Source organism: Oryzias latipes, chromosome 22, assembly GCF_002234675.1.
Source record: "Oryzias latipes chromosome 22, ASM223467v1".
Lineage (NCBI taxonomy): Eukaryota > Metazoa > Chordata > Actinopteri > Beloniformes > Adrianichthyidae > Oryzias > Oryzias latipes.
This window is the reverse complement of record NC_019880.2, coordinates 19,824,936-19,848,617: the sequence shown is the minus strand read 5'-3', so window position 1 is coordinate 19,848,617 and position 23,682 is coordinate 19,824,936. Positions and strand designations below refer to the sequence as shown.

Here is a 23,682-nt window from a genome sequence, read left to right as displayed (position 1 = left end):
AAATCCAGAGAGATTACAGTAACATCTCCTAATTTCTATCAATGTTTTTTTTTTACATAATGTTCCTAGTATCTTGATAAGCCCATATACATAAATGAGACAGAAGCGGGCTTGTTAGATCAATTTAGCCAAGATATGTTAAATTACAAACATGCCATTCAAGATTCAAGTGAGATTACTGGAATATGCTGTTTTTCTTTAGAAAAATTAATTATATTTTCAATAAAAAAAGCACCACATATAGAAGACCACAACTCTATGCATTTGCTTTTTTTTGGCCACCTGTCAGCTTGCATGTATAATCAGCCTACATGCACAGGTGTGTGTAAATGCGTTCTTACGTTCCTGTAAGATTCAGGCTCTTTAGGAGCTCGACTGAAAAAAGTGAACGATTTTGACTATTTTCCTTTTCTTAAACTCTACATGGCTAAAATTCTTTGAGACATCACACTGTGACATGTACTGTAGTACAATTACAGGAAATATGACTTAAAAAGGTAACACACACAAATGTAACAAAGTTCGCTGTCGTGACATCTAAGCGGATCCAGCTCAGCTTAAAATAGCATAATTTAATACGAAGAATATGGAAGTTTTGTTTTTTACTTCAGCAAATTCACGTATTTCTGCTTTAGTTCACCAAGCACAAGCTCTCCAACAGCCAAGTGGGTGAATGTGCCCACAAAGTGGCTGCACATGAGTAGTACATGAAATGTACCGATCCTTCTTCTAAACTAGGAGTAAACAACAAATATAGATCCTTTATTCTGGGATCCTACCCATTTTTAAAGTGGATGACGTGAGCCCTCTGCAGGCCTGTCTCCAGGAAGTAGCCTAGTTCCTGTTCTTGGGTTGTTGGTCCAGGTTTTGGGCTGCGGTTCTGGATACCTGCTGATAATGCCTATAAAAAAAATTGCAAAATAAATATATATACAGAACAGACCAAAAGTTTGGACACACCTTCTCATTCAAAGAGTTTTCTTTATTTTCATGACTATGAAAATTGCAGAATCACACTGAAGGCATCAAAACTATGAATTAACACATGTGGAATTATAAACACAACAGAAACGTGTGAAACAACTGAAAATATGTCATATTCTAGGTTCTTCATAGTAGCCACCTTTTGATTTGATTACTGCTTTGTACACTCTTGGCATTCTCTTGATGAACTTCCAGAGGTAGTCACCTGAAATGGTCTTCCAACAGTCTTGAAGGAGTTCCTACAGATGCTTAGCACTTGTTGGCCCTTTTGCCTTCACTCTGCAGTCCAGCTCACCCTAAATTATCTGGATTGGGTTCAGGTTCAGGTGTCTGTGGAGGCCAGGTCATCTGGCTCAGCACCCCATCACTCTCCTTCTTGGTCAAATAACTCTTCCACAGCCTGGAGGTGTGTTTGGGGTCAATGTCCTGTTGAAAAAGAAATGATGGTCCAACTAAACGCAGACCGGTTGGAACCAAAAATCTCCACTTTGGACTCATCAGACCAAAGCACAGATTTCCACTGGTCTGATGTCCATTCCTTGTGTTCTTTAGCCCCAACAAGTCTCTTCTGCTTGTTGCATTTCTTTAGCAGTGGTTTCCTAGCAGATATTCTACCATGAAGGCCTGATTCACACAGTCTCCTTTTAACAGTTGTTGTAGAGATATGTCTGCTGCTAGAACTCTGTGTGCCATTGACCTGCTCTCTAATCTGAGCTGCTGTTAACCTGCCATTTCTGAGGCTGGTGACTCGGATGAATTTATCCTCCACAGCGAAGGTGACTCTTGGTCTTCTTTTCCTGGGGCGGTCTGCATGTGAGCCAGTTTCTTTGTAGTGCTTGATGGTTTTTCTGACTGCACTTGGGGACACTTTCAAAATTTTCCCAATTTTTGGGATGACTGACCTTCATTTCTTAAAGTAATGATGGCCACTCGTTTTTCTGTACTTAGCTGCTTTTTTCTTGCCATTATCCAAGAGTTTATTCAGTAGGACTATCAGCTGTGTGTCCATCTGACTTCTGCACAACACAACTAATGGTCCCAACCTCATTTATAAGACAAGACATGACACTTATTAAACCTGACAGGACACACCTGTGAAGTGAAAAACATTTCAGGGGACTACCTCTGGAAGCTCATCAAGAGTGTGCAAAGCAGTAATCAAATCAAAAGGTGGCTACTATGAAGAACCTAGAATATGACATATTTTCAGTTATTTCACACTTTTTTGTTACGTTTATAATTCCACATGTGTTAATTCATAGTTTTGATGCCTTCAGTGTGAATCTAGAATTTTCTACAGTCATTTTAGTCAAACTTGTATGCTAAGTCGCTTCTGGTGAATGCGTGTTTGCTGTATATGTCAGCAGCACGCATTAAAAACACACTAGGGCTGCACGATATGAGGAAAACTTGCGATATGCGATATTAGTGATCAATATTGCGATAACGATAAATTTGCGGTAAATAAACAAATAGAAAAATAAACAAAAACATCATTCCCATTTCATTGCAACAGTTTAAAAATTATACTCCAAATGACCCTCATCGACATGGGGGACAAACGTCAGGGTGGCTAACCCTGGTCCTCAAGAGCCTCAACCCTGTCTGTTTTCCAATTCTCCCTAGACTGCTCGATAATGATAACCAAAATCAGGTGTGTTCAGTCAATCAGGATGTGAAATCACTTGAGTCAGCCAATCAACAGCAAGCTGGTTAAGGAGAGCTGGAAAACAGGCAGGGTTGAGGCTCTTCAGGACCAGGGTTAACATAATAGGCCTCCATCTGATTGGTCAACAATGGGAAGGCGTCCATCTGATTGGTCAAAGCATAAAGGGATTTATTTGATGTGTTAAATGCTTCAAGCTGCTAGAAGATTGTTTTAACACATTTTGGGTTTGCGATTTATTGCGATATTCGCCGTCTTTTGCGATATGCATATTGCAGAGCTGGATATTGCGATAACGATAAATTTGCGGTATATTGTGCAGGCCTAAAACACACAGACCTTCTCTGCTTCCTGAAGGTAAAGCAAAGCTATGTCTCCAGACTTCTCATAGCAGGTGATGATTTCCTGTTCCCTATCGGTTGTGCTTCTACTAGATGATGGAGAGCCGCTGTTCTTGTTGGATAAAGAGGGAGAGCCGGCTGGGACCTTCTCCAGACACAAGCCTGGAAACAGTTAAAGGACAAATACTGGTTGAGAGAAAATCAAAGAGACAGAATAACTGATGGAAAAACTACTTAAGTTATCACGCTGCATCAAAAATACAACCCAAACAGATTAGTTAGTATAATTCAGAAAAAAAGCAACAATGAAAATATTTGTCAGCTCTTATGTATGAGTAAGATTAATGAAAACTGACATTTGTTCATCTCTGAAAATTAGAATTTTACTTTGAACTGAATAAAAACAGAGCAGAGAAGTGTGAGCAAGTGTAGAAGTCTTTAGTGTGGTGTGGTCTGTAGGCGCAGAGGCAAGCGCACTTATAAGTCACTGCTGCTCTCAGTGACTTTTACTGGTACGTTTTTTTAACCAGCCTTGTTACCTGTTACTACCAGGTGCGGCTTGTGTATGTACAAAATTGCTTATCCTTTATAAATTAGGGGGGTGCGGCTTGTACTCAGGTGCGCTCTATAGCCCGGAAAATACGGTATTTGGTCAGCTACAAACAAGCAAGATTTCTGGCTCTCACAGACCTGTAACTTCTTCTGTAAGAGGAGGTCTTCCACTTGTTACCTGTTTTAATGGCTCCTGTTTGAAGTTGTTCTCTATATGAAAGACACCTGTCCACAACCTCAGAAAGTCACACTCCAAACTCTACTATGGCCAAGACCAAACAGCTGTCTAAAGGCAACAGAAACAAAATTGTTGACCTGTACCCGGCTAGGAAGACTGAATCTGCAACAGGTAAGCAACTCTGTGTGAAGAAATTAACTGTGGGACCAATTATTAGGAAATGGAAGACATACAAGACCATTGATAATATCCCAGAACCACGCAGGGGGACCTAATGAATGACTTGCAGACAGCTGGGACCAAAGTAACAAAAGCTACTTTTAGTAGCACACTACATCACCAAATCCTGCAGTGCCAGACGTGTCCCCCTGCTAAATCCAGTACATGTGCAGGCTCATCTAAAGTTTGCTAGAGAGCATTTGGATGATCCAGGACAGGATTGGGAGAATGTCCTATGGTCAGATGAAACAAGAATAGAACTTTTTGTCAAGAACCCTACTCGTGTTCAGAGGAGAAAGAATGCTGAGTTGCATCCAAAGAACACCATACCAACTGTAAAGCATTGGGGGGGAACATAGAGCACTAAAAACAATGGATAGCTCAACCCATCCCCAAACAGCAAGTCCCTGCACTGTAATAAGATATTCACAGTCACACATTTGAAAGCATCTGCTGTAAATCAAGGTACTGTTCACATCCGTGTTTATCAATGACTTATTGCGTAAGTTTGTTTTATCACATAATTATTTTTAATGGAAACAGTGTAATTATCTTTTTTCGCCTTTTCTAGAATTGCGATAAAGTTTTGCGCAAACGTGTAATCTAAACGCAGCTAATGACCCACATTAAAGAGGTAAAGGCCTGGAAAGAGGTGGGGACTCGCAATAAGCCCCCTCCTGTGAGGCTATGACTCAGAGCGACTCGGACCAGTCACTGTTGAATGGTTTCAAAATGGCGGCGGCCATATAAGGAAGCAAAAGTGACTTATTTGGTCGGATATTGCAAGAAATATCCGTCAGCAACGGCACTGAAAATGAAACGTGGCTGGGTCTTTCAGCATGACAACGATCCCCAAAACACTACCCGGGTAACAAAGGAGAAGCCAGTCTCCAGATCTCAACCCCATAGAATATCTTTGGAGGGAGTTGACAGTCTGTATTGCCCAGCGACAGCCCCAGAACATCACTGCTCTAGAGGAGATCTGCATGGAGGAAAGGGTCAAATTACCAGAAAGTTTGTGAAAACCTTGTGAAGCCTTACAGAAAACGTTTGACTACTGTCATTGCCAATAAAGAGTATATAATAAAGTATTGAGTTGAACGTTTGAATTGATCAAATGCCAATTTTCCATCATAAGTTATAAATAAATTCTTCAAAAATTAGTCAATGTGACTTTCTGGCTTTTTTTTCTCATTTTGTCTTTCATAGTTGAGGTATATCTATGATGAAATTTAAAGGCCTTTCTCACCTTTTTAAGTCTGAGAATTTGCACATTTGGTGGCTTATTTTACTTTTCTGCCCCACTGTAAACCCTTTGAGCTCTTCTAAATCTTTGGATCTGGTCTCTTGCATCTTCCTCGTCACAACTCTACAAATGGGGGCTTCAAGTCAAATGAATGTTGCTGGTCAACCAACTGCATGAACACCATGGCCACATGATTCCTAGAACAGGAACGAGATATTTCCCAGAAGTTTCTGCTAAAAACCAGTGTGCATCGAAGCTCACTAGATTGTTGACTATAGACCACAATGCATTGCGATAAAATATTTTTTGCAAAAGATCTATTTAAATATATTTTTTAAACTATTAAAGTTTTCATCTTCAGAACACATTGGATTCATAAATAGCAGTCACAAAACGCTCATATCAATTAGATTTTCAATTCATGAAATCGATGACACCATATTCGACGTTTAAAAAAAAAAAGTGAGCATGGTGTCATTGCTTATAAAATCCAGGGCACTACGTAGTCCCGCACTATATAGTTTTTAAGTAGTTAGGGCTTAGGGTGGGAATTCGGATATACCTAATCTCGGATTTGGCCTTTGACCCAAAATTGCATGACACACAAATGTTGAGGCTCCTGTTCAAAGCTCTCAACACTGCATAACTGAAAAAACATTGAATCAATTCAATTCATAAGATGTTGATTTAATTCACAGTTCAAGATATACTTTTTTATATTTCTGTTCTAGACCACAATTCTTTGTGGGGATGAAAAACACTTTCTAGATAACTAGTGAGAAAAGTTGAAGAAGGTGGGATTTTCTTTTTTCTTTTTTTAAAGAGGAACTGTGGTATTATAACTCACTGAAAGCAAATTTTTGTCTGAATACAACACAATAATTACTTAAGAGGAAAATTGGTACATGGATTTGATTAAATTAATTGGCTTTTCTAAGAAATAATTAATCCTGGCTTGATTTTCTTTTTAAACCCAGCCTGAATACTGTAGTTTGCTACCACTTCTTTCTTTCCTTTAACATTACCTCACTGTGCTCGGACAAATCACTGAGAAAAGCCAGCTTCTTCTACAAATGAACGTCTGCATCTTTCTCTCCTCCTCTTCCTCATATGCAAGGGCCCAATGATCATGTTTTGGACCACAGATCATCTTAAACACCAAAAAAAAAAACTCATGTGTTTTGAACAGTGACTCAAATATTTCCAATATTCTATTTTTTGACAAAACAGAAATTTATGATATAACAAATATTTGATTTGAGATAAAACAGTAAATAAAGACAATGGTATAATTAACATAAAAAAGAAGAAAACGACTTAAATTATATCAGTCAGTAACCCTGTTTCAATGTATTTAACAAATAAACTTTATGATCAGATACTAATAAACAAACTATCATAAGGAGAGTGCTGTAAGTATTAGTGCAAATTGGACTGAGGACAATGAGATGATCTTGAGCAGGCCAGGGACATGAATATGGCCTGTGGGTGTGTCTTCGTACCTTTGGTGGCATAAGCTTCTGCTATCATGGACAACCTGTAGACAGGAGCACCTGCCAGCTGCATTTCATCCAGGTTCACCCTACCGTAGTGACCTGGAAAGACGTCAAGCAGGGGGAAGAAACTAATGAATTGACTCGGGTTCAAATGTTCAGATAGATTGTACAGAAACTGGGAAGGTTACCTAAAGCCTCTCTGAACTCTGCTTCAACATAACAGAGTTTTGCCATCAACAGACTGGCTTCCTGGAGGTAATCAGGCTAGAAGAAAATAATATACATATGAATGTCGGGACCTAAACTTCTGATTTCTGCATGAAATAGAGTCTAACATTTAGAAAGTGTCTCATGTCCCAAACGTGATAGAGTTACCTTTAAGTTTCCTCTGTCCAGAGCAGCAGTGAGATGTTTCCTGACCTCCACCAGTTTGAGCCGTGGGCCTCTGGGACTTGAACCCTGCTTGATAGGATTCTCTTTCAAGTAAACCTGGAGCTTGCATTCTCCCAACAGCAGCTCACCAAGATCATCTAGAAAAATACATAGAACAGTTTGTTTAAGTTAGTTAAGAACCACAACATCTTCCCACGTTTGACAAGCTTTGAGGGAGTAAAACAGGATCCACAGGGCTCCAGAGTCGCACATGTGACTGAATTTTTCCAAAGTGCCCCCCCCCCCCCCCCCCAAAAAAATCCATGATCACACCGAGCCGTTCTGTGTGTGTTGGGGGGGGCATAATCTCCACTACTCTGAAAATCTCATTTTCTGTACGTGTGTGACGGGGATACTGTAACACACCTCGAATAAGAATGATTGTTTTTGTTTATGACTTGTTCTGTGTGCTGGCTGCAGTTGGAGCGGATTAAAAAAAATTCTGTTAAAATCCTTAAACTCCGGAACTTCAGCTCTACTGTTCACATTCTTTTGAGTTCTGTAACTTTTCAAGTGGATTCTGAAGCAGAGAAAAGCCGCCTCGTGCTGATTTGCAACACTGTGCAGTTGTGAAGTATTTACGTAATCAATGTTTATCAGCGGATTCTGCTGCAGACAAAAGCAGCTTTGCGCCTCAGCCTCACGCTAGTAATGTGTTGCATATCAGTGCAAAGCCAGAAAGAAAAGCCGCTTTAGAATCTGCTGAGATCGTGTGAACGGTTAAAGATTTACTGTATATAAAAAAGAACCTGTGTTATTTATGTGTCAGTAATGTGACATTTTTGGGGTTAAAGGATTAATTACGGTGGCCTGAAGATCAGATCATATGACGCGAAAACGACTATTAAAAAAGCAATAACAAAAAAACATCAAATTTTAGAAATCAAAACAAAATTCCACAAACCAAAACAATTTTTTAAAAAAAAGAAACCGGAAAAAAAAACTAAAGTAATTTTTAAAAAATCAAAAAGAATTGTTAAAAAAAGGAAACAAAGAAGAAACGTAACTAGTTGGACTTTTGTCCATCATTTTGGCGGAACGTTATTTGGCATGAAGCGCCTTAAACCAAAAACAACAAAGTCACCGCAGACCCAAACAGAGATGCTGCAATCAAAACATATTTGAATTGAAGTTATTCTGGAAATGCTCTGTACTAATCACAAAACTTTTATACGTTTTATATTTTTTTAGTTCAAATTTCAGCCAAGTGAAGTATTTTAAAGTCCCACTCCAACTATATTTAAAACTATTTTCAAAGCGTTCCCAGTGTTCTTTTAATTATGATCATGCTGTTTTTAAGCGAGAATAAAGAAACCAGTCATTTTCTAGGACATAGTTTCCATCCATTTCACTTGCTTGTGTCACAAATTTGAGCTTTTTCAAACAAAGCGTTTTTATTTGTGCTAATTTGAATAAAGAATTTGAATAAAGAAAATCAGAAATGCTTTTTTAATCTTAAATTCTCAAGGTTCTTCAAGATTCTTAAAGTCCTCTTATCAAGAGAAAAATGCTACAAGATCATGTTAAAAACAACTGAATTTCAATGGAGTGGGACTTTTTATGTAATTTAGCATTATTGTGGAATTATGTTTCAAATAAAGGGCTTTATGTTTACCAATTTGTAAGTTAATAATTTTCAAGTCTTAATGCTAATACTGACAGCAATTAAAAAGGAAAGTGACCATCCAAAATGGCTGAGTTACTTACAATGTGGTTGAGAAGGTCGGTGCACAGAAAAAAAGTTAGGTGCACCGGTGCAACCAGTGGTAAAAAATGTAGTCTAGAGTCCTGATCCACATTAAACAGTTTCAAATTTACTACTATTTTTTTATGTTAACCTGAGATGAATTGATTGAAAAAATGTGTCTATGAAAGAAAATATTTTGTTGACACATTTTGTGCTTTTAAATCTAGGAGTTCAAAGCACTCCTTGGTCAAATTTCTATGTCAACATGCAGCATATTTTGTTATGTTGACGAATAAATAGATTTGGGCAAAAAGGCATGATCACAGATGAATCTATCTACAGATTTCCTACATAATCACGAGGTGGCACTACTCAAACACTTAAATTTAAAGCTCAGGAAAATATTTCCATTGCAGTACTAATTTGAATCTAATACAGTGCTTAAACGTAGCAGAGTCAGATTTAACTTGGCAACATGGTAGTTAAAAAAATGGTGTATTCTATCCAATGACTAGATTGAAATATGAAACTATTACTTCTAATCTCTTATGCTGATAATTTCCAGCACATTCATCTTTTGTTAAAGGGCCTGTATCATCTTTTATTTAGCCTTTCAGAGTAAAATATATCCATATATATAATAATATATTACCTTTGGCACACTAAAAAACACATTTTCTATGAAATATTAGTTATTTTCGGAGTTCATTTTCTTACCCGAAAGTAAGACTACTCTATCTCTGAAGCACCCGATGTGGGTGCCACCAATTTCATGACATCAAACTACAGCTGGCCTCTCTGTCTGAGTTTCGCACACGAAAACAAACAACAGCCAAACTTCTACAAACATGGATGTGCATATGTGCATCTAAAATAAAGGTGATTAGCCTCTCACTGCTAGCTTTATGGAGAAAGCAGGTGTGTGTATTAGGCTGGGGGGAGTGCTGGCAGCGCAGTCTTCCTGAAAAGGGCTGTTCTCACTTCTCACTATTTTTATTGTTGCTTTTGTTCCATTAATTCTGACAACCTCACTTGTTACTTCAGTGTTCTTATAGTTTTCAACTTTTTACCTGATAAAAAGGAAATTTATATCCCAGAGAGAATGAAAATTTTCACTCTAAAGAGAATAAATACACAAATGCTTCAAACAACACTTTTCAACCTAAGCTATGACCTCAACCCCTCTATAATATCCAACAAATATATGTTCATAAATCCAACTTTTTTTGTTAAAAATAAAGAAATACTTTTTCATTCATAACACTAATGCTTTACTGCAACACTGACAGCTTATAAATAGCATTAAAATAGGAAAATCTGACAATAAATCTTTTTACATTTGATCTCAATGTATTACAGAATAAAGACAATTTCGACAATATTTTTTAAGGACAGATTATTTTCATTTAATAAAATCTATAGTGAATAGATACAAGACTATCCATGAGGGGTTTGTTATTTATGTATTTATTCATGAATAGATTCTGACGGAAAAAGGAAGAAACAAAGGGGCGCCACCTTTAACGTATAGTTTTTTGTTTTTGAATTATTTCGATAAAAATACTGATCACACACAGTTATGGTACTTAGATGAATTAGTTGGATTGGAACATAATTGTAGCATCCAGTTCCTGATATTTTTTCCGGTATATTTACAGCGTCCAAAACAGTAGGAACACAAACATTTAATTGTTATATTACACAATAAGAATGTCATAGAATGGTCATTGAATGTTATCTACATTGGTAACTGGATTGGCATCCTGAAAACTGCAGCAGCAGCTTCTTTACGGAGTTTCACAGCTAGCTTGTAGCATCAAACATAGCTTACTATGATAAGCAGCTAAGCTAGCAGCCTGGCAGAAGAACAAACTGTGTTCATTAAATGATTGACCTTCACCTTAGACAAAATGCAGGTTCACACAGCAAATAAATACATGATATCAAAAACGTTTCTGATGTAAACTCACCAAAAATTGTTAAAATCATTTTATACAACATTGCAGTGTTATTATGTGGTGCTAATAAACCCAGAAACACCTTCTTAGTGGCGAAAATATAAACGTATCACGGATAAATTAATCACCGTTTCTAATTTACTATGACTACTACTGTATCATTAATTTAAAAGTCAAGGAAGGAGCAAAGGCGTATCCTTTATGTCACACTTCTGAGTCAAATTTTGTTTAAACTTTAAAGGTGACCCGGTATGCCGGTGCTTGTTTATGAAAATTCTACGTATCTCTGTGTGTTCACATAAATAAAAACAGATTAACTGTCTTTGAAATGACCAGCGATTTCCGTTTTCAGGCGGGCATCCCTAGAAATACTGCCAGCACCAGGGCTGTCCCGGTCAGGAAGAACCGCGGTCTCGGGCCGGGGGGAAGGCCTCCTTCGTGGAACAGATGCTGGGACAACCCGCACGTTTCCTACCGTTGGAGATGAGTTTAGCCGACAACTGACGCACCAGCTCCGGTATCTTATCCCACTGTCCTTCTGAACGGCACCGCTCAATTTCGGTCTCGAGTCGTGAGCCCGACTTCCTTGTTGTCATTTTCGTAACTCGCCTGGACCAAAATACCACAGCTGGTTACTATGACCGTGAAGCTCACAGGCTCAGACACGGAACTTCCGGTTAGGGGGTTGATGTACAACCGGTACAACCTGTATTTTTAAAAATAAAACTGCATGTTTCTTGGTCAAAAGCTATTTTAGTGTTATGAATATAACAGGAAAGACAAAAAATAATAAAAATAAAAATAAAATAGAGAGAGAGAAGCAAATAAATTTGATGGCAAAACAGTGACATCTAGCGACCAAAAACCTTCATGTCTCGATGACTTCAACTGCTGAGTGCAAGTGATAAACAGTCAAGACCATACATATTTGGACAGAGACACATTCTTTCTCATTTATTTTCTGTACATTACCACAGTGAATTTTAAATAAAACAACTCAGATGCCATTGAAGTGCAGACTTTCAGCTTTTATTCCATGGGTTGAACAAAAGGATAGCAAAAAAATGTGAAAAACTAAAGCATTTTTAAACACAATCCTTTCATTTCATGGGCTCATAAGTAATTGGACAAATGAAATAACTGAAAACAAAATGGTTATTACTAATATTTGGTTGAAACCCCTTTGTAGGCAATGACAGCCTGAAGTCTTGAACTAGGACATCACCAGATGCTGGGTTTTCTCCTTCTGAATGCTCTGCTAGGCCTTTACTGCAGCGGGTTTCAGTTACTGTTTGTTTGTGGGCCTTTCTGTCTGAAGTTTAGTCTTCAACAAGTGAAATGCTCAATTGGGTTAAGATCAGATGACTGACTTGGCCATTCAAGAATATTCCACTTCTTTGCTTTAATAAACTCCTGAGTTGCTTTGCCACGATGTTTTGGGTCGTTGTCCATCTGTATTATGAAACGCTTCCCAATCAGTTTGGCAGCATTCACCTGGATCTGCAATGAATTGAGAATTCATTGGGCTGCTTCTGTCCTGTGTCAAGTTATCAATAAACACTAGTGTCCCAGTGCCACTAGCAGCCATGCACGCCCAGACTATCACACTGCCTCCACAGTGTTTTACTGATCATGAGCTTCTCCACGCCTTCTCCATACTTTTCTCTTGATTTTCGTTTCATCTGTCCAAAGAATGTTTTTCCAGAACTGTGCTGGCTTTTTGAGATGCTTTTTAGCAAAGTCCAATCTAGCCTTCCTAATCTTGAGGCTTAGAAAAAAGAGTTCACGAAATAACTAATATTTCATAAATAATTTGTTCTTTAGTGTGCCAAAAGTAATATGTTATCAAATAAATAGCTATAGTTTACTCTAAAAGCCTTAAGAAAAATGGTTTTGGCCCTTTAAATTTAATAATGTCATATTAACTAGAATATGCTGAAACAGTAGTTCACAGTAAGTAGCTCACAACCAACACAACCAACACAAGCTAACTTACATGTATACCATTGCATGCATGTTTAACACATTGTGCATGTCTAAACCAATATTTATGTTTGTATAAAGGCCAGCAGGCAGGTGTATTCAGGTAAGTGTGCATTTATTAAAATAGTGCTACAGCATGAGAAATGGAAAATGTTAACCCTGCTCCAGATAGAGCCCATGGTCTGCACCAAAGTGGGAAAGGCAGTCCCCAGCCCAAGAACTCCTACTCCCAGGAACTATGTTAGATAATAATTGTGAAAAGGTTTTCTGTTATTAAGTTTTGTTCTACGTTCTGTGTAATCTTAAGAACTCGAGGGAGTGTTGTCGGGTGTACACGTGTGTGAGGACCACACACCCAAGAAAATGAAATTTAAAAGGAATGAAATGTCGCAAAAACGTCACAAGGGGGCGACAAAGCTTCACAACATTCTTTCCTGAACCCCAGAAGAAGAGTTATCCAAAGCTAAACTAAACATTAACTGTTGTTGTTGCGTGGGAAGTTGAGAATTATTTGGGAGACTTGTTTTGTGTGTTTGGTGATACTAATTTCAACATTTCAAACGGGAAAAGAATGGAAACAAAACAGGTTAGTTCAGTCATATACTTCTCTTTACATTTCGATATTTATCTTAAGTAAACTAAGAACTTTCATAGACGGTTTCTGCCCTATAGCTACAAAACTAGCATTTAGCAAACAACGCAGCATCGAAGGCGTGTTTAGGGAAACAATCGCTTTTTTAAATGTATTTTTTACTGTAACTTGTTGATTTAAACTAGTTTACTGTTACTGTCAGATATTTGTTATAATAAAAAAATTGCGCTAATAGAGTTTTCCCAGACTATGTATGTAAGCACAATAATAATTGATTTTCTTCACAGTTTACAGGAGGGGCGACTGACTGTGAGAGTGTTGACATCATGGGGTTCACAGGCAGACAGGGGAAAGTTCCACGGAGGATCATTCACTTTGCCAGTGGGGAAACCATGGAAGAGTACAGCACTGATGAAGAGGATGAGCCTGTGAAGAAAGATGTTACTCCAGTTGATCCGGTATGTTAGGATTTCATGAGACAGTTTGTTTCTTTTAATTTCTGCTGTTTCATCTTTGGAGTCATCACAGAAGTTTAGACTAGATATAAAAAGCTTGAACATATTTTTTTTATAAACAATATTTCATGAGTATAGGGAGAAAGGTGGTAACAGAAAGTGGTTATTCTGGTAATCCAGTCAATCTAGCTTTATATATTTTGTTTTTTGTGACCATTCATGACTAGTTTTGTTCCCCAAAACCCCACCTTGGCAACATTTATCTGAAATTTAAAAAAATTTGTTTTTATTATTATTCTTTTTAGGCTAAACTGACCTGGGGTCCTTTTATCTGGTTCCAAATGTGGCGAATGGCCACCTCCACTGTCTCAGGTAACATGGTCTTCTTTTAGCTTTAGGTTAAAACTGTATTTACTGGTCCTTGTGTTTTCTATCCTACTCTGCACTGAATTCGAGTCATGGGATCTGGACTTCTTTTTTCTTCAAACTTTTCACTACTCATCCAAGTCACTTCATCAGTCAAGATAACTTCATCTGGATGAATGAGAACCTTTGACAATTTATTATCCTACTCTGCCTAAACACACCTGGGTTTAATAAGATAAGATCTTTGGAAAAGTTGAAGATCGGCTTTAGTAGGTGTTAAAGTCCCACTATGATCATCTTTTGATCCAAAAGCATTCCCAGTGTTTTTTTTAAAATTATTATTATGGTTATGCTGTTTTTAGTTAAAATAGAAAAACAACCTGTGTCATTTTCTAGGACATAGTTTCTGCAGAGCGGCAGGGGTTCATCAGAAATTCACCTCCGTTTTTGGCAGTGGTGTTGGCACTAAGCAACCTTGCCCCCCCCCCCTTCCTGGAAGGTATTCCAGAAAGCTGGTTATGCTAGTTCCCACGGTAAGTTTGAGGCTAAGGAAAGCGAATAACCTCTGCTTCAGGTTCCAAAAATGGAGGTATGTTTCAGGGTATTTTAAGTTGCCATGGCAACTCATGCTCTGAACATAACCTGGTCTGGAGCAGGTTTAGTTGAAAGTTAGTTTGTTTTCAGACAGGTGAAACAGCGTGACGTGTCCATTTGAAGATGATTTAGTGGATGCTGAAGCTCAGATAATACTTTTCCACCATGAGAGGGTGATAAGATCACATATGGATGTTGGAAAGAGAAACTTTTTTACTTTGAACTAACTTAATTATTAGCTTCCGTTAAGATAAATCTTTTTTTTTGTTAAGTCAGCTTAAAAATAATAATAATTTCAGACAGTTATTTTACTTTCTTTCAAATTAATTCAATTAAATAGGTGCAACTTTGGTGCTGTTGTTAGATCAGCACCGCAAGGGATTGTGGGATACCATTCCTTTTGCCTGTCTGGACGGATTTGGGTTTAAGTGTGGGTTTTTGACCAAATGTGTTCAGTTGTTTAGCTGTTTTACTGTGTTTTACCGAGTTATTTTACTACTGGTTAGTGGTGTAATGTTAAAGTCAGAGAAATGATGGATTCATGCATTTTATTGTTATAAAAATGAGAATATCAACAGGCTCAAACTTAAACATATGAGAGTTCAAGAAGCACAATAAAGTAAGATGGAAAAACATTTAATTGAATTGGAGTAATATGACATTTAGTTAGATAAATATGTAAAATTTGAGTTGTAAAAAAACATTGAGTTTGATAGACGTAAGAAATTAGGTTGAATAAATTTAACTCAATTACTTGTTACCAATTGAATTAATTCATTTAAGTATATATATATGCGTCACAATGAAAATAAGATCACAAACTCGTGCATTTAATTTGTCCGTTATTTTAAATGGTGAGCAATATAGGAGCTATCTGGCCGTACAGGTTTGAGCCAGATGCCAGTTCAGACAAGGAAACCAAAGACCTACAGTTATTCATGGTTGTCTACAAGTGGATGCATTGGAATGGAGCAGAGTGAGGAGCTTGTGACCTGATCTTTTATAAACTGCATTTTTTCGTCTGCTCCTGATTCACAACAGTTTAAATAAAGAAATACTCAGACATGCAATTGTAAGTTGAATTTTCTTTATATGTGTCCTTTGTCATCCGGAAAATGCCACAAGAACATGTTAGAAACACTATTTTCCTCTAAGTGTGTCTTTAAAGCAGAGGATCATAGAAAACATGCAAGGACTGAGGTAGGGAATTACTGGATAAAAAGATACACGTGTTTTAAAGAGTTATGCCTTTTATGACATTGTAGGATTTTGAATGTGCTTTGTAATGAGCAAGCTCATATTTTTGTGTTTATCTGCAGTATGTGACTACTTGGGTGAAAGACTGGCTTCTTTGTTTGGGATCAATGCTCCTAAGTACCAGTATGCAATTGATGAGTACTATCGCATAAAGAAGGAGGTAAACCCATTGTTTCATGCATGAGTAGAAAAGTCCCACCTGGAATGGTTTTCCATAGTAGTTTAAATGAAACCTTTTCACATTTAAATCATCTTTGTTCTGCTGTAGGAGGAGGAGGAAGAGGAGGACAACCGTCTGGCGGAGGAGGCAGAGCGTCAGTTCAATCTGCAGCAGAGAAGTGGGCAGAACAATCCTGCATTGGTGGAGCAGCCAGAGACGTCCACAGCCTCCTTTGTAAACATTAGCTTTGAGCTCCAGCCTGAGCCGCCCCTCAGTGGTCCAGACTCAGACAGAGTCCCTTCTCCACTTCCATCTTGAAAACAGACTCTTGAAAAACCTAATTTAATTGGCAATGTATACTAATTATATTATTTTTCTATGTTTTTTTTTTTTACATTTCTAAAATATTTTAATTATTATGCATTGCAGGAAACCCGAAAAGAAGCAGCCTAACCTTTGTATGTAAATGCATCTAAATATGATCTATGCAGAACTTATCGTATGTTTAAATGTGTTAGGTTTAGACTGGGCTTGTCTGCACACAAACACGCAAATTAAGAAGTCACACATGAAGAAAGGAGTTGAGTTTTCTTTCTGAAGTGGACCATTTCTCTGAAAATGGTTAAAGGTACAGCACCATCTTCAACTCTCAAGCTCTTACAAACATGTATGTAGTTTGCTAAAAAGAAACAAATCTGGCACAGATTGCTCATGCTGAACATGCTGAACATGCTGAACCAGTTTCTCATCAAGTTATTGGTTTGTATTAATCTGCTTCAGACTACGGTGTGATGCTGAGAGTGCTACCAGTTTTCTTTTGTATGTTTAGAGCATGAAGGAACCAAAGTAACTCATTCACAGGAATATTTGCACCCAGTTTGCCTGAAGAAATACATTCCATTGGAAGTATAGACCCACATCTGTAGCAGAAAAATGGCAACCGTTCTGTCTTATTGTCCTGAAGAGTTCAAAGGATATTTAGAGAACTGCTCTCCATAGTTTTATTGCTGTTCTGTTTCTGGAATTTCCACAGGTCAAGAATCAGGTTTAACACAAGTATGAATGATGTGTTCTTTTACTGGCTCGAGCAAAGCTTTGCTTTAAATATGTAAAATTAATCAGCTGATGTGAAACCTGTCAAAGATTCTGAAGCTAAAAGGACTTGTTTTGTTTTTGGCAACGTTCACTTGGTAAATATTCTCAAAGTGATGTGTGATTGCTGCAACTGGAATTAAAGCCTTTTTTAATGTTACATCTCAGCACAGAAAATTGTCATTCTATCAAAAAAAGGTTTGATTGTCATGAAAGTAAACAAGATGAAGCTGTCACCAGATTCTGAAATCCCAAATCAAAGCTTAGTTCAGGTTCAGCAAAAAGAAAAACGCCATTATTTTCCGATCAAACATGGATTTGTCTTGAAATGCTTTTAATCAGTTTGGATTGAATGTTTCATTGGTTGAATACAAATTATTTCTCTAATTAAAACTCTTCCAAATGGAAAACCTAAACAGATTTCCAATATGACTTAAACTAAAAAGCTTTTAAAGTAAATTAAAGCCATGAAATTATACTTCTGCTGAAATCTGTTAGATTGAAGTGTCTTTCTGTAAGCCCACTTATTTTTATTTGTCTGCAATTGACCAGAATTATTACTAAAAAAAGAGAAATTGCTAATATATTCATATATTTAGCTTTAGGTGAAGGCTTCCATGCATGAAGAAGTTGCATCATTTCATCTTTTTTCTATATTACAAACATTTCAAAGCAGGTTTTATATATACTGTAGTTACCTTAAAGGACGTCTTTATAAGTAATTTACTGAGTTGTCTATGAAGACTCTCATTCATCCAGGTTGGTTCCATTGTAGTAGTTTTAGGGGATGTCATCTGGACTTGGTTGTAAAGAGTTGTAAAGGATTTTTTTAATATGCTTTTCCTTTTGCCGCATTTCCACAACATTCACTTAAATGTTTATCCATTCATCTTCTAAACCCGTTTTCGTGGTCGCGGGGCTGTTGGAGCCGATCCCGGGGACCCGTGGGCGAAGACGGGGAACATCCTGGACAGTTTGCCAGTCTGTGGCAGAGCCCCAGACATTAGCTTTATTGTTTTCATGGAAAAAATCTGGTTTAGGCCATTAAATTAGGTTTATCTTGACTTATAGTCTTTAATAATTCAGACTTCTGCTCTAGAACGTTTTTATAAATAATTGAGAAGCAAAATAATTCAGAGGAATATTAGACATTTATATTTGAACTTTGTAAAACTGCTACATAGTACTAGAATCAAAAACATTCTTTAGGGTTTGAGGTACAGAAAATGAGCGGGAAGAAGACTTTGCAGAATAAAGCTTCTTACAGAATGATAAGAACATTTACATAAAACACAAACTGACCCGTTTTCATCTAGTTAAAGTCTCTTTCATCTATTTTTTTAGTAAAGCCCCTTCCTGTTATTAATGTATTTTAGGTTTGAAACTCAATGATAACCTACAACGCCACAGACGCCATTTCTGTTTGGTTGCACATAAAAACTCATCTTTAACTATAAGGTGTCCATCTTAGGTTTCTTCAAGATCAACGGTGTTGCTGCTGTCGTCATTGGCAACCAGCACCTCCCTGTTCTCATAGGTCCAAAAACCATTGAGGTCAATTAGGATGCCAACCACCGTGTCACCCTGGCAACAGTTCACCAAATCCTGGAAGGTGATCTTGTATGGGTCTTGAGGCTTCACCATATCAAAGATCTCATCCTAAAGGGAGACAGTGCTCACATTAACCTCTCCGTTTCTGATTTTTAAGTACACGTGGTGGGAAACAGTGTCTTGAGAACCTTAACGTCCTGGAAGGAGACGGGTTCTTGACCATGCTGCTTCATCTGCTCCTGAATGGCCTGAGAAAAAACACAAAGGGGCTCCAAAATGATTAAACATATAAACAAAAACACAATGGTTACATTGAAAATATGTCTAAATCAGCAATGTGTTTCTATACATATTGTGTAGGTTAAAGTCATACCCTAAAGAAATAGTTTAGAGAGAAAACATTGAGGTATCCTTGGTTCTCCATGTCCAACAGTTTAAAAATATACTGTATGGCTGCAGGTTCTTTCTTGTTTTCCAAGGCCAATACAAAGTCCAGGTAGGTCTTATAGTCCTACAAAAGAGCAGAAAGTTAAGACAAACATTACACAGAGACAAGTCAATCATCAACAAACATGTAAACCTGTGTGTCACCCTTTCTGAACAAAGACGAGTTGATGATAATCTGATGTTACATGGAAGGAAAATGTGCTTTCAGTGATCTTTCCTTCCTTCACCAAAACAGGAACTGACGAACTAGAACCAGGAAACATCTCTTAACACGACATCATACCATTTCTCCGTCGTAGGTGAGACATTCCTGAAAAACTCTGTCCAGAAAGACTGAGGTGAGAGTGGCAGTGCCGTATCGGGACAGCTCCTCTTTGCTCAGCATGCCGTTATGGTCTTTGTCCAGGTTCAGGTACTGGCCTGATGAAAAGAAAAAACACCCAGCAATAGTTTTTAATCCTCTTTGTGTGTCTTTATGCTTTTACATTATGTTGTGCGATTTTTAACATTAACTTTTTTATTTTCATTTTTGTAATTCTTAATCTTCTAAGAAAACAGTCCATCTTGGGACAAATGCTGTAAATTAGCTTCTGCTCAAAGCATTACGACATGGGCATAGCCTGCTGTTTTGTAGTATGTCTGTTTTAACATCTGTCCCTATTCATTCATCTTCTACCGTTTTATCCCTTTCGGGGTCACGGGGCTGCTGGAGCCTATCCTGGCCACTTGTGGGCGAAGGCAGGGCCACAATCACACACCCATTCACACTCACACCTAGAGACAATTTAGAGTTACCAATTGACCTATGGAGCATGTTTTTGGACGGTGGGAGGAAGCTGGAGACCCCGGAGAAAACCCACGCGTGCACGGGGAGAACATGCAAACTCCACACAGAAAGGTCCCCAGTTGATGTTTTGCTGTGAGGCAAGAGCGCTAACCACTGCCCCACCGTGCAGCCCCTGTCCCTATTCAATTAATAAATTCAAATTCAATAAGCTAAAGTACCATCTGACAGGGATGGAAGATATTACAACTCTAATTTACTGGCTACAAAAAACGGATGACATTTTTTTTTACCAATATTCATCTATATATGCATGTAATGAACTAAATAGGAACTTCATTTGAAGCTTTACAGCTTTCCGAGAGTGTTTTTCAAGTAACTTAATGAAGTTTTGTGGATGCTGATCTTTCTGTCCGGTTTTTAACAGTTGCTCTAAAAATGTTGCTTTGATTCAGGAGATCCTGCATTTATAAAATGAAGTTTGAGCTGAAGGTCTGAAATGCAGAAGAAGACATAGTTTAAGCTTCAAACACGTATCACAGATGAACTGTACAGCAAAGATCCTACAGACCTCAGTGTTCAAGTAGGAAATATTGTGAGGAATCTAAGAATGTTTCAAATATACTGAAGTTCCTTCCATTGGAGTGGAGAAAATTAGTATTTGATCCTTTGCTCATTTTGTAGGTTTGGCCATTTAAAAAGAAATGGACAGTCTGTCATCTTAATGGTATTGTAATGGTTATTCCCTCCACTGTCATTACAATGGTTAATGAAGTTTGACCATAAAATTAAGGATACCTTAAAATTCTCATTAAAAAGCTCATATCAATGAAAACAGAACCACAAACAATAATACTGCAGATAAATAAACATAACATAATAGATACAGACCTCAGAATTACTCTCTAAAGACCCGGCGTCCACATGCCTGGACATTACATTTAAAGGTACCAGTATATTACGTATGAGTATACACTTAAGTATAAGTATAAGCAATTACTACCATAGTTATTAACTGGAGCCCTGTGAGTAGGGTTAGTTCAAATATGATCCTAGGTCTTAAGATGTTAAACTAGATTTATGTGTTATAACTTTCTTACACATAAACCAATCCTATTATGGTGCCCCCCCCTCCCCCCCCCTGCAAAAACCCGCCTGCTTTCTCACCATAAACTCTGAGAGCTGACGGAGCTGAAAACCAATTGGATTCTTGGCTTTCTTTGGACAATTCTTCATCTCTTAACTTGAAATGCAAAATCAGAAGCAGAGAAAGAAAAATTTAAAAAAAAAACACTCTACTGATGTCTGGATGAGTGAGATTAAACAAATCAGTCAACACCTTACCTCCAGCAGGTCATCCAAAAAACTGCAGGCCAAAATATCCTGGATTTTTATCTTTCCTGTCAGAAGGAAAGGACGGTTTAAGCTCAATTCAACAATTAACATCTGCCGTTTATGACCCAAAAAATAATTTTTAAATCTTATAAAACACACAAAAAAGTTTAACAAGTAGCAACAAACATGTTCCTTACACTAAAGAATTTTTGTATTTTCCTATTGACCTCAGACCTACTTTAAGCAACTATTTTTTGCGTTTTTCAGTACAAGACAGGGATTTTGATTTGCTCATTTCAGAACTTAAGTGCCCTAATTTTAATCCCAAGTGAGCACCCAGCAAAAGGTTTCCATCACGTTTAATTCTTCAAATGGGGGTTAAGTCTGTCTTACCTGTTCGGAGGGGGTCAAGAAAGAAAAAGAACTTGCGAACAGCAGTGCAAACATAGAAAGAGTAAAAAGACTTCTCCAGTCCATCCAGCTGAGGAAGAGTGGGTATCAGCTCCAAGATGTAGTTTTCCAAATCCTAAAAAACAAATATTAGTACGAGTTTGAACATTTGAGATTCCACTGCACAGTAGCCTCACTAAACAAGTATCAAAAGATTCTTGTTTAGTGATTCTTACCGACTCTCTGAGGTAGCCCTGTCCTGCTACATCATACAGACTCAGTCCTATTCGGGTCTGATGGAGCCACACTGCAGAAGAACAGCAACAACGACCATTTAGAGATTAAAAAAACCTGAAAGTCATAACATTCAATAGATAACATCTAAATTTCAATTCCAAAAATGGAAAGGGAGGAACAAACGTCGGCCCAGACCTTTCCTCATGACATAGTTAAAGAACTGCATGATGGAGATTCGGCCATATGGATCGTTGCTCAGCAGTTTGGCGTACACTTTAGCTGTAAAGAATTTTCTGAAAGAAAAGTAGGGAAAAGGGTTTGGGTTTAGGTCTTCACTGAAACTAACTTTTATCGTACAAAAGAAGGAAAACTTTTCATTTGTTATATATCAAAGAACAAGGGGGTGTGTGAGCGGTGACAATATCTCAAGATAGAAAATTAGGCAGATATTAAAAATGAAACCTTTTACCTTTTTTAATGAACCACGTTAAAACGACGGAAAAAAATATGAACAAACCACCCAAAGAATCTGAAAATCAACTTAGAACATAAACTGTGTGATATTATTGCAATTCGTGAGTGATTTGTGCATCAATTATGTAAGGGATAATGCCATTCGAAGTGAGCATTACCAGAAATTAACGCACGCCGTGGAAGCCTGAACCTTACCTGCACTTGGGCCCAGCCTTCTGTCGAACCAGCACGTATGCTTCATAATTGATCATGGCCTCTTCTCCACTTAACGGAGGCACCTGATGCTTGTCCAGTAGAAACCACAGGTTCTAAGAAGAACAAATTGTAGGAGTGAAGTAGGTGAAACAATATACACTGTTTTGGTAAACATAATAGCAAATTCACTGCATCCTTTCAAGAAGGAATTACTTGTAGCTCCTCATTATCTAAAAGCTCTCTACTCTTTCTCTGGAGAAAGACAGCTCTGGATTCCTCCCTCAGCTTCTGACGAAGGACTTCATCTTCTGCTGGTAGCTGCAGAATAAAACCATCGAGATCTTAAGAAATCCAGTTCTTAAATACATTTCCCATTTTTAATATGTTTTATTGTTGCTCCTTTCCACTAAAGTTGCAGCAAATTGCAGAACAATAATAAATATGTTGTTCTCAATGATTTTCTTGACTATCGTGTTTATAAATTACCTTGTAGTAGAATCGTGGAATGGTCTTGTAGGACTCATGATCTTCAGCGCCTCCTCCTTTCAACTGCGTGTAATATTTGGTAAAAAGAGCAGTTTCTTCTGTTTTCCTTTCATCTTCACTTTTATTTCCTTTCAGCACAAGAAAATAATTGGATTAGGAAAAACATTTAATAAAAACGTATATGGTGTCGTATATTGTTCATCTAAATACATGATTTTAACTTTTTACCATCGATGATCGTTAGCTTGGTTTTCAAAACAAATAAATACCTTTTTCAGAGTTTGCTAGTCTTCTGCTCAGCGTATCAGACCAGTGGGGTTTTGTTTCTGTAGCCATGCCAGTAACAAATATTCTAAATATGTTTATTTTTGTTGATTTACATTAATAAATTAACTACTGTACGAATTTAAGATTCTAGCCTCGACTTGCAATTCAGAGGAGGTCACAACTTCCGGATTCATACTTCCTCTTTCTTTCAAAATAATTAGCACTTTCTGAAAAATCCATGAAAACGTTTACCTTTTG

The 23,682-nt window shown here is 37.6% G+C and overlaps 3 protein-coding genes across 5 annotated transcripts in view; 1 reads left to right on the top strand and 2 right to left on the bottom strand.

Annotated features, from left to right (window-relative positions):
• The window catches only part of ttc7b (tetratricopeptide repeat domain 7B), a 35,329-nt gene extending 23,899 nt beyond the window's left edge, over positions 1-11,430 (bottom strand). For 2 of the 3 annotated variants that reach the window (XM_020713376.2, XM_004082665.4), the window contains exons 1-6: positions 11,235-11,429; positions 7,058-7,212; positions 6,871-6,946; positions 6,689-6,781; positions 2,990-3,153; positions 780-901 (exon numbers count right to left, since the gene is read on the bottom strand). In XM_020713376.2, coding sequence (XP_020569035.2) covers positions 780-901; positions 2,990-3,153; positions 6,689-6,781; positions 6,871-6,946; positions 7,058-7,212; positions 11,235-11,355 — 731 coding nt within the window. In that variant the 5' untranslated portion in view covers positions 11,356-11,429. Of the gene's footprint in view, positions 1-779; positions 902-2,989; positions 3,154-6,688; positions 6,782-6,870; positions 6,947-7,057; positions 7,213-11,234 lie in introns of all 3 variants that reach the window. The other variant, XM_011490640.3, reaches the window with a different exon arrangement.
• A 1,756-nt stretch (positions 11,431-13,186) lies between these two features.
• Positions 13,187-17,418, top strand: fam177a1 (family with sequence similarity 177 member A1). The gene is made up of 5 exons (XM_004082664.4): positions 13,187-13,328; positions 13,622-13,792; positions 14,095-14,161; positions 16,069-16,166; positions 16,275-17,418. Exons 1-5 carry the CDS (start codon positions 13,314-13,316, stop codon positions 16,482-16,484), a joined length of 561 nt encoding a protein of 186 aa, XP_004082712.1. The 5' UTR covers positions 13,187-13,313; the 3' UTR covers positions 16,485-17,418.
• Positions 17,419-18,390: 972 nt separating this feature from the next.
• ppp2r3c (protein phosphatase 2 regulatory subunit B''gamma) lies at positions 18,391-23,605 on the bottom strand. Its single transcript, XM_004082663.4, has 13 exons — positions 23,427-23,605; positions 23,158-23,285; positions 22,885-22,989; positions 22,672-22,784; positions 22,198-22,295; positions 22,002-22,072; positions 21,769-21,901; positions 21,385-21,440; positions 21,208-21,283; positions 19,540-19,676; positions 19,183-19,320; positions 18,998-19,057; positions 18,391-18,917 (listed from the first exon to the last, which is right to left on the bottom strand). Exons 1-13 carry the CDS (start codon positions 23,491-23,493, stop codon positions 18,726-18,728), a joined length of 1,374 nt encoding a protein of 457 aa, XP_004082711.1. The 5' UTR covers positions 23,494-23,605; the 3' UTR covers positions 18,391-18,725.
• Between the last annotated feature and the right edge of the window lie 77 nt (positions 23,606-23,682).